Below are 16,039 nucleotides of genomic sequence, written 5' to 3'. Positions count from 1 at the left end.
CCCCAAACCACCCCCTTCTTTTGTAGCAAGATAACCCAGGCATTAAGAAAAAGGGCGTCATCGAATGGGCAAACTGCGACTAAGTCTAGCAGTACAGGGCGTGTCCCTCGAAACTCCAGTAAACAGTATCTATTATATAGTCCAGAAGGTACAGAATTAGAATACGTTTAGAATCAAGATTAACTGGCGACGGCGGTAATATAATAACCAGGCAGCTTTTTAAACACCACGTTTATCAGCTGCATGGTCACCTCCTCTGCTGTCATTACATCTTAGTTTAGTTCGAGTAAAAAAGTAAAAAGAAGCACATCGACACATACATGATGTACAGAAAGAGTCAGGAACCCAGAGAAGGTGAGGGGGGCAGAAAAAGGAGACGAAAGCAGAAGACAGAACATTGCTAGAGAGCAGGAAAGGGGGTAAAAGGAGACAATTATAGAGAAGAAATATTTTCGGTCGCTACACGGATTCGAAACCGGGACCTTTGAATGAGAGGCCAACACCTTAACCTCTAGGCCACGAGAGCCCCTGCACTACCTCTAGGTTTTGACTATAGAGAACCACAGCGACACAATAACGGTCACTTAGAGGAAAGGAAAGAAAGAAGATAGAGAGAGAAACAACAGAGGGGAAACAACTACCACCTACCAGTGGCACCCTCCAAAACACCCGTCAAGAATAGTAGGGCCATGTCCACTCTTGTTGATTTAGTCTTTATGTTTTGAGTTCATTCATCGCTACCTAAGAATTACAAAGTTCTAACTGACATTTTTTGCCGTTTTGAGTTACATGTACAAAGGACTAGAGGTCAGAAACAAAACGTTATGTCTGCTCTATCAAAATCGCAAGATTATTCGGAGTCGTTATCAAGATATTCAAAGAATTGTATTCGAAAAAGCTTGACATGATGTGAAACTCAATATCTCTGACGTCAAATTTCTCAAAATTAGGTACTAATCAGATAAAACTTAATAATTTTGAGGTAGCGATACCGTTATGGGCTCGATTTTCATAACCGACCTGATTATGTGGACCCCATCTTGCAGGCGAGCGCACAATCCGCTAACAAAGAGAGACAACTCATGTCACTACGATCGTAATAACAGAGAAAAAAAAATACAAGAAATTCTCTCACTGTACATTGTATAGAGGTATAACGTCCCTTTCGATAATGTAAGGATATTTAAGATGCCGGGCCAGGGGGAGGGGGTCCAATAGTTTAACGTCCTTTTCCGATAAGAAAGCATAAGAAAGATCGAGCCACGCGAGTTCAGATCGGCTACTTGTGGGTTTGAACCAGGACCACCCGGTCTGTATTCCACCATGACACCAACTGAGCTAAAGGTGCTAATGAGGAGTAGATTAGAGTAAGGGTAGTTGTTTGCTAGTAAGTCATAGCGACCACGGCCACTTTTCTCCAGAAACAAATTCAAACAGAGGTAGCATCGAGTAAAAAAAAAAAAAAAAAAAAAAAGGAAAAACAGATAATAAAACACCGGTTAACAGTTCCAAACTATTGGGCAGGCAAATTGCTACCTCAAAATTACAAAATTCTTTCTGACATATTTTTATAGGCGTTTTGAGCTACTGGTAACATGAAGTAAGAAACATAATGTTCTATCTGCTCTATCAAAATCGTAAGATATTTCTGAGTCGTTATCAAGATATTCAACGAATTGCATTTTAAAAATCTTGACGTGATGTGAAACTCAACATCTTAGACATCAAATTTCTCAAACCTAGGAACAGAGCAGATAGAACTTTGTAATTCTAGGGTAGCGAAATGTTAATAGAATATGACCATACAGTCATGTCCCTTTCTTTCTCGCTTACATGACAGATTACTCGGACGTTTGAGTGAAGAGAAGAAAATCGAAACAATACCGGTCAGTATTCTGATCACAACCAAAGCTAATTTCTTGAGTAGTAACGAATTGAATTTCATACTTCCAGTAGCCATTTGAATAAACGTGTACCCACATTATAGTGAGATGGTCGAGCGGGTTGCAAATGTTTTAGACCCAAATAAACACAATTTAGATCACAGTGGACTTGGGATGCGTGTTGCTTTGACCCAGCCCACGTCAGGGCGAACACGGACTGAGTGGGAACAGATAACATCCTAGTTTTAGTTAGGTTTTACTGCACTCGCAACTGCATAATGTCATATTATGAGCGTCAATGGGCGGATATCAACAGAGAAGTCCAAACAGGGAATCGGGCTTACTCTGCTCACCTCTCTAGCCTCAACAGCACAAAGTCTGCTTCGACTATCAAGGCACCCCGGAAAGAGCAGTTCACAAGAGAGTGACGAACATACAAAAAAGTAGAGAAAAAAATGACGATAGTAAGGGTGAGGAAAGAAAAAGCAGCAGTTCCCGCTATGTTGTACCGGCACAGTATGAGCATGACGTTGATAAATCAGCCCATGTACAAATCTACTGTGCATCGATAAGATAGCTTCGCCCTCTGTGGACTCGATCTCAGTTTCTACGTCCATCAGCTGAAAGGCTTAACCATTTCACAATATACGCCGGAGAAAAATAAGGACATGTTTAGATTTAATTAGTTTTAGTAAGAGTATTAAAGCGCTTGTAACACAAATAGGTCACATAAATACCGGATCAAGACATAAGGACAAATATAGCAGAGGTGAATGACCGGAATCAGATTCAGCCACTTCTGCTGAGGTATCCTTCGGAGATAAGTACCGTAAATAGTGAATGGCAAATCGATTACCTCGCTCTATTCCATTAGGAATGATAAAGGATTTTAAAAGCCTTGGCCGAACAGTCGGTGACCGCTCGTGATAATGTAGCGCCCTTTCAGACACATGGAGGTCATTTGAAAAGAGGACTGTCCTACACCACCCCCGCACCTCTCTCTCTCTCTCTCTCTCTCTCTCTCTCTCTCTCTCTCTCTCTCTCTCTCTCTCTCACACACACACACACACACACACACACACACACACACACACACACACACACACACACACGCACAAACACAATCAGAGCCAAGCATCAACAAAATATTCACACAACAAAGCTATATTGTTCTGTGTATAGTTTTAATAACAGCTGAATTTAAGAATCACAAGAGCATTCATAAAACAAAAGCAAACAATGAATGTAAAATATGGCTGGTTGATTGACTTAGGAGGGATAGGTTGATACCCCTGCAGAGCTCGCAGAACATGGAAGCACCATCCATATAACAATTACAACAATATTTACATCAGAAAGGATTTTAAATTAAGGTATTTTACGCCCCTATCAGCACAATCTAAATTACTTGGGAGGCGGGATTCAACCCTGCCTGTTAGGGTCAGCTCATGCTGAGGGGTTTTTGATTGATTGTGTAGATGTGTTTTACTGCATTATAGACACAATTTTGTTCAAACAAGCGAAAAAAAAACCCAACAAAAAACCAACTGACGTTTTATCACTAGTGTGTCCATTTAAAAAGACGGACAGACATGTATACAATTCTTCGTAAATATGGCAACAATTTCACTCGACTTTCATGCATGTGAAATGGTATATTTTTTAAATCACACCAATTTCTTTCACAAAATTAAGTATGGTCTTCGGGTCGACTGTATCAAAAGGAGTAGAAGAGACACTGGTTTCCTGGGCGAAATCTTCGGTTGGATGTTGTGAACTTTGTTCTGATTCTGTTGGTCCCAAATTTTAGTCCAGATGAAAGTAATATTTACGTATGTAAATAAACATTATGTGTTTCGATTTTGTAGTTCAAGTCACAGAACGTTATTTTAATTGTTTTCGATGTCGGCGAGTTTTAGAGTCTATTCTTTGGCATAGTGGTCAACAGCCTCTTTACCATCAAAACCGACATGGCTGGGAGGCCAAGCCAGAGTAATGGTTTTGCCAGATAGGTGTAAAAAATGTATATTAAATCTGGTTTCAAAAGTGCCACCAAAGATTTCCAACAAGATATAGAGTCGGCAAGACTAGTAAGAGTCGGGAAGGTAGGTTTAGCGGCTTCTTGTACTATGTTTACGACCATTTCAAGGACGGTATCCACAGAAGAGTAGACACAGTTTTCTAAATGAATTTTTCTTAACTAAGTTTAGTTTATTCTTTTAGTAGAGGTTTTACGGCGCTCGAAACTGCATAAGGACATATGAGCGCCAGAAGATTAGAGCTGTTACAAGAGAGTAACAAACATTTAAAAAAAGAAGAAGGGGAGATAAGGACGATAGATGTTTGATAGGAAAAAAGAAGTAAACCACACCAGAACACACGCCAAAAACCCACTTTCTTAAATAGGCGTAAACCACAGAGCTATGGCACCTCAAGGACAGCAGCTCCGACTGAGGTGGGCTTTCTAAAACCCGTCTGTGAAACATCTGCATTAGGTAGGATATATATATATTTATTATTTCTTTTAGATTGTTTTGTAAGTTGATTGTGTCCTTTTAGGTAAGTACATGTAGTTTGGTCTGTAGACTTTGTGTGTTCTGGTTTTCAACAATTATTTTTATTACATGTTTTGGTCACGACGCGGTGGAATCGGGAGCTCGACAGTTTCGGGGCATATGGAGATACAGGTATACTTTTAAAGCCTGCTCATTTGCCATGGGTAAAATGCCCATCTATCTCGAATAGAAGTCGAGATATTTGTGGTTTAAGGTGACGTGGGCTGCCTGTTAGAAGTAAAAGTAGCGAGAAAATGGCCGCCAAACTTTGGCGAGTTTCAAAACTGTTGTGACCTTGGTAACTACCAATTTATATTTTCTGCGCCTTTGATCTACGTTTTAGTAAAAATCTATGCTGGAATGTGTTTTTAAGTAGACATAAAACGTGATCAGCACAAAACAAATAAAAATCGATAAACATTGCCAAAAGGTTGGGAAAATGCCAATTTCTTCGATTTTCATTAATTTGACGAGGGCCTGATTCCACCACATTGCCTCACGTCTGATTTAATCAAATGCCATGGATGTATACTCGAAATGGTGGTAAAGTGTACGGTGGCATTTTCAACAACAAAAAAATCAATATCTTAAAGATCGTTTTTGGATTCCCACTTCGACCGTGCTGACGTTATTGCTAGAAAAGAATAATATTTTTACGTCTTTCAGCTGGTCCAAATACACATTTGTGGGCTGCGTCTTGGGGTACTGAACTGAGTTTCAACGTGCACTGTAAAGAAAGTATTTTATGTTTAAAGGACGGTTGATTAGCTTCTGCCTGTAAACTTTCTACAGGTGAAGTACGGAAGGCACCTCGGTCAAGGAGAATGCCTTGTTCCGGATAGCGTATAAAAATTGGAGTTACGATTTTCTGGCATAGTCCAGCCAAGAACGGACACGACAGCGGTAGAGTAGACAAGTGTTTCAGTGTCTCCACCTCATTCAGGGTTTAATAATACTTTTAGAGCATTAAGAGCAGCCTGACATTCATCTTCAGGGACCTTTGGGTGTGGAAGGAACGACAGTGTGTTGTCAAAGATGACGCCCAGAAAACGAGAGATCGAAAGTATTGTGGTTGGTTGTCAGACAAGGATTTAACATAGATGCTGGTATTAGTGGGATGGAATGATTGTGGAAATAAATGGATACGTATATTAATAACAGGAAACATGTTAAGCGGTTGATTAAGTATAACAACAGATCACATGCACACTATGCTGTTAAGGTTAAAAGCACGAAGGGTAAAATCTGAGTACAAGACATAATCAAATACAATATTTTCTTCTGTTCCACTTTTCCTCTTCCACGTCGCCTTCTTCCCCCTTTGACGTCAAGTGGTTGTCTTTTTGGAAGAGCAGTTTACAGCAGCCAACAACAGGTATGGTGCTCGCCTTTCATGCCAAAGTACCTGGTTCCAATTCGGACCATGCCTGATTGTTTAATTCTCTTCTTCTTCTTTTTCTTCTTCTTCTTCTTCTTCTTCTTCTTCTTCTTCTTCTTCTTCTTCTTCTTCTTCTTCTTCCTCCCCTCTTTCTCTTCTTTGTTTAATCTGTTCTTTTTCTCAATTTAGCACAAACAAAACAAGTCATAAAATTCAATCTTCTTCTTCCACACGCCAGATCTTAAGGTAAGTAAGTAGAACTACCTCGTGTTCTCGGATAAGGACGAAAATCTCGAAGGTCCCGTGTGCACGGTGCGCACTTTAAAGCTCCCTTGGTGGTTGAAAAATCGTAGAAGAGCAGACTTTTAGGCCTCCACCAGGACAAAAGTCAACTTTCAAAATGTCCCTACTTGAAAAAATCCCTTTATCACTCCTGTAAAATAGCAAGATGTACACTTATAAACACCTTCAACGATTCCAAACATATTGACGATGTCTCTCCTTTGGAGCATATAAAGGAATTCAAGATCCAAGGGGAGGGAAGTAGTAGTCGGACAATCCACTTAATTGTCTACTTCCCAGTCAAAGCAGTATGATGCATTCTATTTAATGATCGTCTGTCAAGGCAAAAGTTCATAGTGTTGTAGTTTACAGCGATTCTTGACGGTGACGGCCACCTTTCGTCAGGAAAAGACGATGACGATATATCAACACTGACAAGACTAGTGGACGCAAACCACTCAGGAGCAGCCACCAATCACAGGTGCCACAGGTGCATCAAGGGGAAATGACTCCAGAGTTGTGACCGTGTTTCAAGGGGAAGTACATGTAGCAGAGTTCCGAGAGAGCATCCAGGGGAATTAACCCCAGAGTTGCGACAGTTTTCATCATTCCGTAGCCTCTGATGTTGCGACGGTGACGTCCTTGCGACTTCGTCAGAACAAACATATTAAATATAAAGAAAAGTGTCCGTCGCGTTTTCTGACGCCGCTTCCCTTCCTCCTCAGTTCTTAAAACAAACGTTTGGCAGTCCTTTCACGCAACTGAGATGAACAGAGAGCGGACTAACGTCGGCCACAGTCATAACATAAGAGTCAAAGAGGTTTCTCGGCTTTGTCCTCACTGTACTGCTCGTACATGTATATATAGCGTTCATCTCCCTGTGGTGTACACTGAATACATAACTCAATTCGGTTTTGCATTTGTTGTCTTATGTCCTACTAAACACAATGCAAGTCATTCTTTACGAATATACGACAATAAGTTCAGGGGCAGGACACAAGGCGAAGGGACACTATTTCAGGGATGGTGAGAAAAACAATTCACCGGTTTTAAGGGAAAGGTAAGGGTTTTCGCCATTATTCTATGTATAATTCAATAATACAAAACGGGTTCAACTGAATCAAAATCAAAAAGAAAAAGAAAAACAAAGCAAACCAACAAAAACAAAGGTTACACAAAGAACCGAACTCGCTCTTTCAAATTTGTTCAGACATGAAACAAACATGATATTATAACTCAATACTACGGCTTACAAACGCGTGTCCAGTGCATTATATCAATCAAACCAGCAGGTTATTGAGCTATGTAGGTGTAAATTTCGCTGGAAAACGGAATAGACAAGTCGTTGAGGTCTAAACCAGGCCAAGATCGAAGAATCTGCCTCAGCTCATTAAGATAGGCTTCCTGTTCTTCCTTGGGCAACATGTTATAAGCAGAGGTTGTGGTCAGGTTTTGCAGAATCTTCTCCACATCGCCTCTGAACTCAATCCCGGGCAGGGAGAGATGTTCTTTAAAGGAGAACAACGGCGAGTCCTTGATGTCTCGCTGCCATTGCTTACTGTTGATGAGAAATTTCAACGAGCTGCCCGTACGTGCGTAAACCTTCTTGCGCTGCTCGTAAATCGGCTTCATCCAGTCGCGTTCAAACAGCTTCCAATTCATGACAATCATGAGTCTCCCGCCCGGAACCAGAACCCGGCGAATTTCTTCCAGATATTCTTTATCAGCGAACCAGTGAAAGCTTTGAGCGCACACGACGTTCTCTGCTGAGCCATCTTCCACAGGAATGGCGCCGGCATCCCCTACAACGGTGTCCACTCCCAGGTTTTTCGCAGCCATGGTGTCGTGAAACTCCTGAGAGGGCTCGAGAGCCAAGTAGCGACAGGATTCCGGCAGCTTCTTGCACAAGACTTCCGTGAGCTTGCCCGTTCCGGCGCCCAGTTCGACCACGTTATACTTGGTGGTACCAGTCGACTCCGGTCGAGATTTTGCAACAGCAGCCACCTCGGAGACAACGTAGTCGACCGCCTCGGCGGTGTAGCTTGGCCTTCCCTTCTCGTAGTTGTCGGCCCCGGTTTTAAACCCAACGGCAGCAATGTAGGCGCCATCGGGTTCACCGTCTGCCTTAGTGGAGCAATGCATCTGAGGAGAAAAGTGGGCGTTGGGAAACGTCGGACAGTTCAGTGTCAATGCGGTATGTGGGAGGCGCGAGAAGAGATTCTGGGAAAAGGGAGACGAATGCAGGAGCCTGGGTCTTATTTGGGTGGGATTCCTATGTCGAACGGAGAGTAAATATTTGTTTACTCGTGGTGATTTGACAAGGCTGCCAACTGACTGTCTGTCAAAAGTACAGTAGCTTAAATGGCGAGTAGGAGAGGGTACGGCAAGCTTATTTTGCAAGACATGCTGGGACGTAGCCCTTGCAAGTCGTCTCATTAGAGACATGTTAGTGGGTTTGCTGGAGGTGAGGGCACAGATATAGAGGTTACTGGGGAGTCGAGCCATCGCAGACAGTCTCAACGGCGGGGACCCGAAAAGAAATTCTGAAAACAGGAAACAGAAAAAAAGGATCTTAGAAAGATGAAGTGAAAGCTTTTGAATGTGTTTAATGCCTTTCTGGACACTAGTCTTTTCGGAAGGCGAAGCAGATGAATCAAAGAAAAAAGAAAAGAAGAAATAAAGCATGAAACGATGCAGAAAAAAATTAATAGATTTAAAAAAAAGTTAACACCATCACCACCACCACCACAACCAACAAAAACAGCAGATAGGACACATGTGCAGCTAAACATATTGTATTTTCATCATAACACAACACATGTTTTCCTACATCACTAGTACAGGTGTCTGTCTCCGTCATTTGTGATGAAGATTATGCGTGTTGTATTACATGTATCAAACCTCACTACACTAGACGGTTGAGAGGGAGGAGGGGGGGGGGGCGAGGGTATCCAACTTGAGTTTGCCCAACTGTTTGGGGCCATTAAGATCTAGGACAAAAAAGAGGGAAGGCAATGGCCAGACGAGGGAAGAAGCGCCCACCACCCACTTTTAAACCAGTGACATTGGTAACGATACGATGAGTACATGTTACACTTACCGCAATTCAAGTCGATCAGAGACCTTATCTTAATCTAGGGAGCGTACTTGCCCTTTTTTATTTAACCAGCATCAAAGTTATTATAAGAGGGAGACAAAACAATAACCAACAACAAAATGAACAGAAGGTCGTGCAGAGCATGTGTGTGTGTGTGTGTGTGTGTGTGTGTGTGTGTGTGTGTGTGTGTGTGTGTGTGTGTGTGTGTGTGTGTGTGGTGTGTGTGTGTGTGTGTGTGTGTGTGTGTGTGTGTAAAATCGAAGTCAATAGACAGAAAAGGAAAGGGACAGACAGACAGACAGACAGACAGACAGACAGACAGACAGACAGACATGCACGCAGACAGACAGACAGACAGACAGACAGACAGACAGACAGACAGATAGACAGACAGACAGACATGCACGCAGACAGACAGACAGACAGACAGACAGACAGACAGACAGACAGACAGACAGACAGACAGATCAGCATGAGGCTGACTGCTTCGATCCTGAGAGTCAGAGCCAACACAGAGTAAGTGGAACACAGCATCCATTCTACTTTATGAATATACAAACACCCCGCCACCCCCACCCCCCCCCAGTGCCCCTGACTGATGTGTCCTTGGTCCATTGCCAAAGGGGGACATTTCTCGTTCTAATGCTCACTAGAATTGTAAATGGGCTGACCTAACAAATGTCATAAGCTCATAACTGAGCCTGAACTACAACAGGGTACTGCTGCTTTTTCTGTCCTAATCCTTACTATCGTCATTTCCATCTACTTCTTTTGTATGTTTGTCACACTCTTGTGACTCGCTTTTTCCGGGGTGCCTTGGTAGTCGAAGCAGACTTTGTGCTGTTGAAGCTAGAGAGGTGAGCAGAGTAAGTCTGATTCCCTGAAAGGACTTCTCAGTTGACCTCCACCCCTTGGCGCTCATATGACCTTATGCAGTTGCGAGCGCCGAAAAAACTCAACTAAAACTAAACTAAAACACCCAGCCACAGGAACAGCATTCACGTCTGACACTGTGAAATGGTATTGGTTTAGCGCCCAGGTTATTTAAGAGGAAGGACCAACGAGTATAACGTTCATCTCCCAAAGGACAAAGCCAATAGGGAAATAAGTTAAGAGTAAAGTGCATTTCCCAAGGACACAACATCGGACAGAGCTCATGAGGCTCGAACCCCCGAACCCGCAATCTCACGATTACAGGTAAGTCTGGCACCAGAACCATTAAGTTACAGACGCCACTCATTCATGTCCTCTGAATGCCTCCGCAACAAATGTAACCATTATACGGTCGCTTATAAGGACAAGCGGGCTAACCCAGATTTCGGGTGTTTCCAGAAATCTTGACCTACACCAAAAGTGGGTATTGCCCTACCTTTAGGAGAAGTTCGGTTTCATTGGTGTGTATATTTATTTGGTTATCCAAAAACCTGTCCTTGTCTTTTAAAGAAACTGAACAAGAGGCCAAAACTTTATCTTCGATTTTCTCAAAACAGCATTTTTTGGGATAGCCCCCTTGAGCTTAAAAGCGACCATATGATATATACAAGTACACCCAATACACCACACACGCCCAGACGGCGTGTAAACATTGATGTGTAGCTTTACAAACTGATATCGGCAAGCCCAGCAACATTAATAAACTTGAATCATAATAATATCCTAGACCAGGCACTGTCATGGCCGCCACTTTTTTTTCTTCATAGAGATCTAAAAGTAAAAGACGTCTCTGTGCTGGCACGCACCATGGATGAGCAAATCAAGGGAAAAACACCAGTCACTCTATAGTCGAGTGCGCAAGCAATCTTTGCTCCTTCTCTTGCCCTTCATTTGGTTCCCGAAACAATTTACAGTTAAATGGCGCGTTCCACGGTGAACCGGGATTACTTTAAAATGCACAGTCTTGGGTATAACAATATAGTATAAATATATGGTTCAATCATAGAAAGAATGTTGTCACGATTCACTTAGCTTCAGTAAGAGTTTTACGACACTTGCAACACAATAAGGTCATATACCATTAAGTCTATGGAACAATCACAAAAAAAGTAAGTTGCCACGATTCTTTTAGTTTCAGTGAGGAGTTTTGCGGCACTTGAAACACAATAAGGTCATACATCACGATTCCTCACCTTGTCCATGATCAACCTATGACAAAGAAACGACACCGAAGCAGGTAGATTTTAGTATTATCAACCTTTAAAAAAGTGGACGCTTGGCTTTATATAACGCTACACAACAAAGTCAGATCTATGACTGACCTTCAGGAACTAACTGATGAAATACGTTTCGGTCAAGAGGACAGGTCTGGCTATCCAATCAGTTATGCACGATGCAAGTCAAACGCTCTGAGCGTTTATCGGACTCTCCAGACAATCAACAAAACAAGGGGGGGGGGATCACGCTTCTAAAATGAATGTTGTGTGCTGCTGCGAGGAAACTTTGATAGGAGTTTAGATAATGAGAAGCTAACCCGGGCTTAGAGGGATACAATATCCTTTCAGACAGATGGATATCCCTGATTTCATCATTGCATAAATGAATGAATTAATTAATTAATGATTAAGTAAGTAAATAAATAAATAAATACATAAATAAATAAATAAACGAAAAAATAAAACAAAAAAGAACAATACTTGGGACAAAAGTAAATAAAACAAAAGCAAAAAAAAAAGCACGTCCAATCAAAAACAAACGAAAAAGCCCTCCACAAAAATAAATAAATTTTAATGAATAAACTCCCAAACGTTAAGAATCTAGCCGCTACACCACACAACTCGCGCCGAAGTCATTAGTTGTACACAGCCTGCAATGTGGCCAAACCGAGCATTGGTAACGGAATATTCCCTCGTTCCCTCGTCTGTACCAAGGCCTATTATGATAAGTCAGGGAAACATGTTTATCTGAAGAAATACTTGCGGTCACATGGTACTTTTTTAAATCTCTACTACGACTATGACCATCGTTTTTGCCCTGTAAATAAATCTCTACTACGACTATGACCATCGTGTTTGCCCTGTAAACACGTTGGCTTGTGGCACTTTCACAACGAACTTCACCTTGAGAGAGAGAGAGAGAGAGAGAGAGAGAGAGAGAGAGAGAGAGAGAGAGAGAGAGAGAGAGAGAGAGAGAGAGAGAGAGAGAGAGAGAGAGAGAGAGAGAGAGAGAGAGAGAGAGAGAGAGAGCCTGTACTGTGATGCAAGTCCAGTTAGTTCAATATCCTCATGATAAATATTGTACGAGTACATGATAAAAACTTACATGTACAGAGATTGTAGGAAGGAAAACGAAAGGCTCGATTTAAAAAAAATAACAGCAATGATAATAAAGAGTTGAAGATTCCCCCGTTTGAAGAGAAAAAAAAAAGATTTAAAAAAACAAGTCTACGATTTAAAAAAAAAATCAAGACGACCGGTTGAAGATCAACATAATATTATGTTGCCATTTCCTCTAAGGGCCCAAGAGAGAGAATCTCTTGCTGTTATCAACACGACGTAAACTGTTTGATCATATCACCTAAAAACATTTGTTTTTAATGGAGTGAAGTAATCGGAAATCCACTGAGTAAAGACTGATGGTCCCGTCACAAGTTTTTACTTTTAGTAAACGTCTTACGGCACTTGCAACACAATAAGGTCATATAAGTGCCGAAGATTAGACGTGTTACAAGAGAGAAACAAGCACAAAAACAGAAGGAGGGGAGATAAAGACGATGGATGTTGATAGGAAAGAAGAAGCAAACCACACCAGAGCATCCGCCAACCACCCACTTTTACAGTTTGAGACGTAAACAGTTCATTTAAATAAATGGGGGCTGCAGGAGCAATAATTGGTGAATGGAAATACGTTAAGACGTTCTCAAGGCAGGATGACAGGTACGCGAACGTTCTATGGTTATTGTTAGTTTTAGTAGAGCTATTACGGCGCTCGCAACTGCATAAGGTAATATGAGCGCCAGAAGATTAGAGGTGTTACAAGAGAGTAACAAACATAAAAAAGAAGTAGGGAAGATATGGATGATAGATGTTTGATAGGAAAGAAGAAGCAAACCACACCAGAGCACCCGCCAACCACCCACGAAGAAAGGGAGATAACGACGATAGATGTTTGATAGGAAAGAAGGAGCAAACCACACCAGAGCACCCGCCAACCACCCACCCCTGCTCTATGGTTAGCCTATTTCACAGTATATTATGGTTCATGTATTGTAAGCTGTGTGTGTACTACGGAGATACAAAAAGCCAAGTCATATTATTGAGTTGGGGTCAATGTGACATTGCTGATTCGACTCTTGTTCTCTAAGGAGTTAAACGTAAAAAAGTTAATTACGCACACTTCGTGAATTCACGTTGCGAAAAACGATTCAGAAATGAACCATGTAGGTCAAACCAAGGACTGTTGTTGAAAACTGTTTATATTATAACCAAGTGTGTCAACCCACGGGCTATTCTGGAACGTCACAACGTTGAGCTGTATCATGGACATTGAAACTCTTTGCGGTGGAATTCTCAAAAGACATCAGCCTAGCTGGGATTGTGCACAGACGAACATTAATTTTTAAACGACAAAATAGGACATGTATTTATTGTAGTTATTGTGTCTAATTCATGTCGTTGTTGTTGTAGTTTAGAATGCGAATGCACCAGCCCCTGAAATTCAGGATGTGGTTATTTATTATAACAACAAGATGCTTTACATACATAAGTCATCGAAAACCATGTATTGATTATCGAAAAAGTTTACAAATCTCGAGAAGGTAATCACATATCACGAGCTATGCTATGTGTGTGTTACTTATATTCTAAGTCATACAATATACTTATAATTTTTGTCTGCATCGCAAGGTTGAGAATTAGTGTCGGTAATTATAAAGACGAATTATAGTATTTTATGTGAAGGGAAAAAATTGCAAGCAATGTCTGACATTAATTGTCCAAGTCTTTACAAGTCATGGTGAAAGAATATCGATCTCCACTCTGCCTAATTTAAGCAGTATGTATTAAATCTATACGTATTGTCACAACGTGAAGTGTTATTGTTGTTCTACGTGGTCTTATTGTTATTATATATACGAAGCCGTTGTTCATTAAACGCTATACAATATGATCACCAGCTAGAGTATATCATGTACTAGGCACATATAATAGTATGGTATTATGCATAAAAAAGGAACACGGTTGGAGCACAAAAACCATCGATCTATAATAATAATAATATGCCTTCTTCTCATTATGTGGCTATGTCTTGAATACCTCACAACTAGGAGAGCAGCTCAACACTTACAGCAGTCGTTTGGGGATTTGGCGTGTGTATGTGGTGTGTGCGTTCTTATACCAAATATTTTCTTCTACAAAATTGAACGCTTTCAACTCGAAAGCGCGGGAACGTTTGTTTACACTCGTACCACAGGCCGTCACGCGGTAACACAAGGTCGCGCCCAAGTCTCGCCCGGACGCGAGATAGGGCAATTGAAACATCTTGGTATTAGAAAATCTTTGCATCTCAGATGAGCTCTGGATGAGCCCACAGAATTCTATAAATACCCATTCACCCTCTGCTGCCCAATGAGGTACAGTCTAGGCGGGTACAGTATTTACTTTGGTCTCTGCTCCTGCTTGCCCAATGTGCTTACCTTCCGGTAAGGCTGGGCAATGAGTCGCTTTAGCAAAATACGGATAATACGTTAGTGCACCTCTTCGGCAAATAATATGATATGAACCGCTTCGGCAGATGGGTTGGAACCACTTCGAAAAACGGGTTAAAACAACTTCAACGAATGGGTGCACCCACTTCGGCAAACAGGTCAGGAAAGAAAGTCGGAAGTCTGAATTCGGATAACGTTTCATTGAGAATTTATCCGGTTATCCTTATAAATAGATTATCCGGATTTTGCCCACCTCTACCTTCCTGGCAGAGAGCTCACGCAGTTGGGTCATTGAGTCCGCACGACCTGAGCAGGAACCAAACTCGACGGGCGGTCAGTCGGCGCCACAGAATTCTACACTAAGTGTAGAATTCTGTGGTCGGCGCGTACCTTCGCACGGCCTCACTCTTGGCGGAGCTGTGCGCCAACCGTCTAAGTGGAAGAAATAGGTCAGCTAAAATAGCGTTCTATAAATCTATAACCAATAATTGCTGATGTGAATGTAATGGGTCCTCAATAAAACCAGCATTCAGAATACATCGGAACAGTGTCAGTTTCAGTAAATGTTTTCGGAACTTGCATCACAATATTTTTTAAAAAGAAGTGTTAGTTTAGAGTAACACACACAGAAAAGAAGGAAGATAGATTTAAAGACGGGCGTTTGAGGGGAAATGTGGAGTAAACCATACCAGAGCACCGTCTAAATGAAAGAAATAGGTCAACTCGTTTTTCTTTTCTATAAACACGAATAGCCGATAAACGGATCTTCAATAAAAACCAGTTGTCAGAGAGTTGATGGGAACGGGGCATAGAAATAGAAAACTACATGTAACTTGGAGCCAAAACAATTCAGGCGAGCAGAATGGCGAGAGAAATAGTATTCTTAATTGCAGAAAGGTCAGAGAATTATAGCGTCTAGTCCGAGAAAGAACATCCAATAACTCGAAAAGTTAAAAAGAGGAAAATGAAGTGAGAATACAATAAAATAGTGTAAAAGTACTGTGGGCTAACGACGCTTGTGTCTCATCTCACGACATTTTTCGTATTGTTTGTTTTTTGTAGCTAAGTAAAACGAGGTCAAAGCTTTTACAAACACAACTCGTCTGCACCATGGTGGGGAGCAGGAAGAAGCGTGAGTGACGAGATGGGTCGAGAGCTATACGTTCTCTGACCGTCAAGGTCGAGAGCCTTGGGAGAGAGAGAGAG

At 41.6% G+C, this 16,039-nt stretch overlaps 2 protein-coding genes across 2 annotated transcripts in view; both read right to left on the bottom strand.

Annotated features, from left to right (window-relative positions):
- LOC101861010 (bifunctional 3'-phosphoadenosine 5'-phosphosulfate synthase) overlaps positions 1-16,039 on the bottom strand; it is a gene marked incomplete in the record, with an annotated part of 92,902 nt that overhangs the window by 67,574 nt on the left and 9,289 nt on the right.
- Positions 5,915-11,525, bottom strand: LOC101861999 (uncharacterized methyltransferase C25B8.09). The gene is made up of 2 exons (XM_005089196.3): positions 11,322-11,525; positions 5,915-8,240 (listed from the first exon to the last, which is right to left on the bottom strand). The coding sequence occupies exons 1-2, from the start codon at positions 11,328-11,330 to the stop codon at positions 7,392-7,394; spliced, it is 858 nt and encodes a 285-aa protein (XP_005089253.1). The 5' UTR covers positions 11,331-11,525; the 3' UTR covers positions 5,915-7,391.

This window comes from Aplysia californica, unplaced genomic scaffold (assembly GCF_000002075.1).
Source record: "Aplysia californica isolate F4 #8 unplaced genomic scaffold, AplCal3.0 scaffold00004, whole genome shotgun sequence".
Classification (NCBI taxonomy): Eukaryota; Metazoa; Mollusca; class Gastropoda; order Aplysiida; family Aplysiidae; genus Aplysia; species Aplysia californica.
The sequence above is the reverse complement of the archived record's forward strand: the minus strand, read 5'-3'. Positions and strand labels throughout refer to the sequence as shown.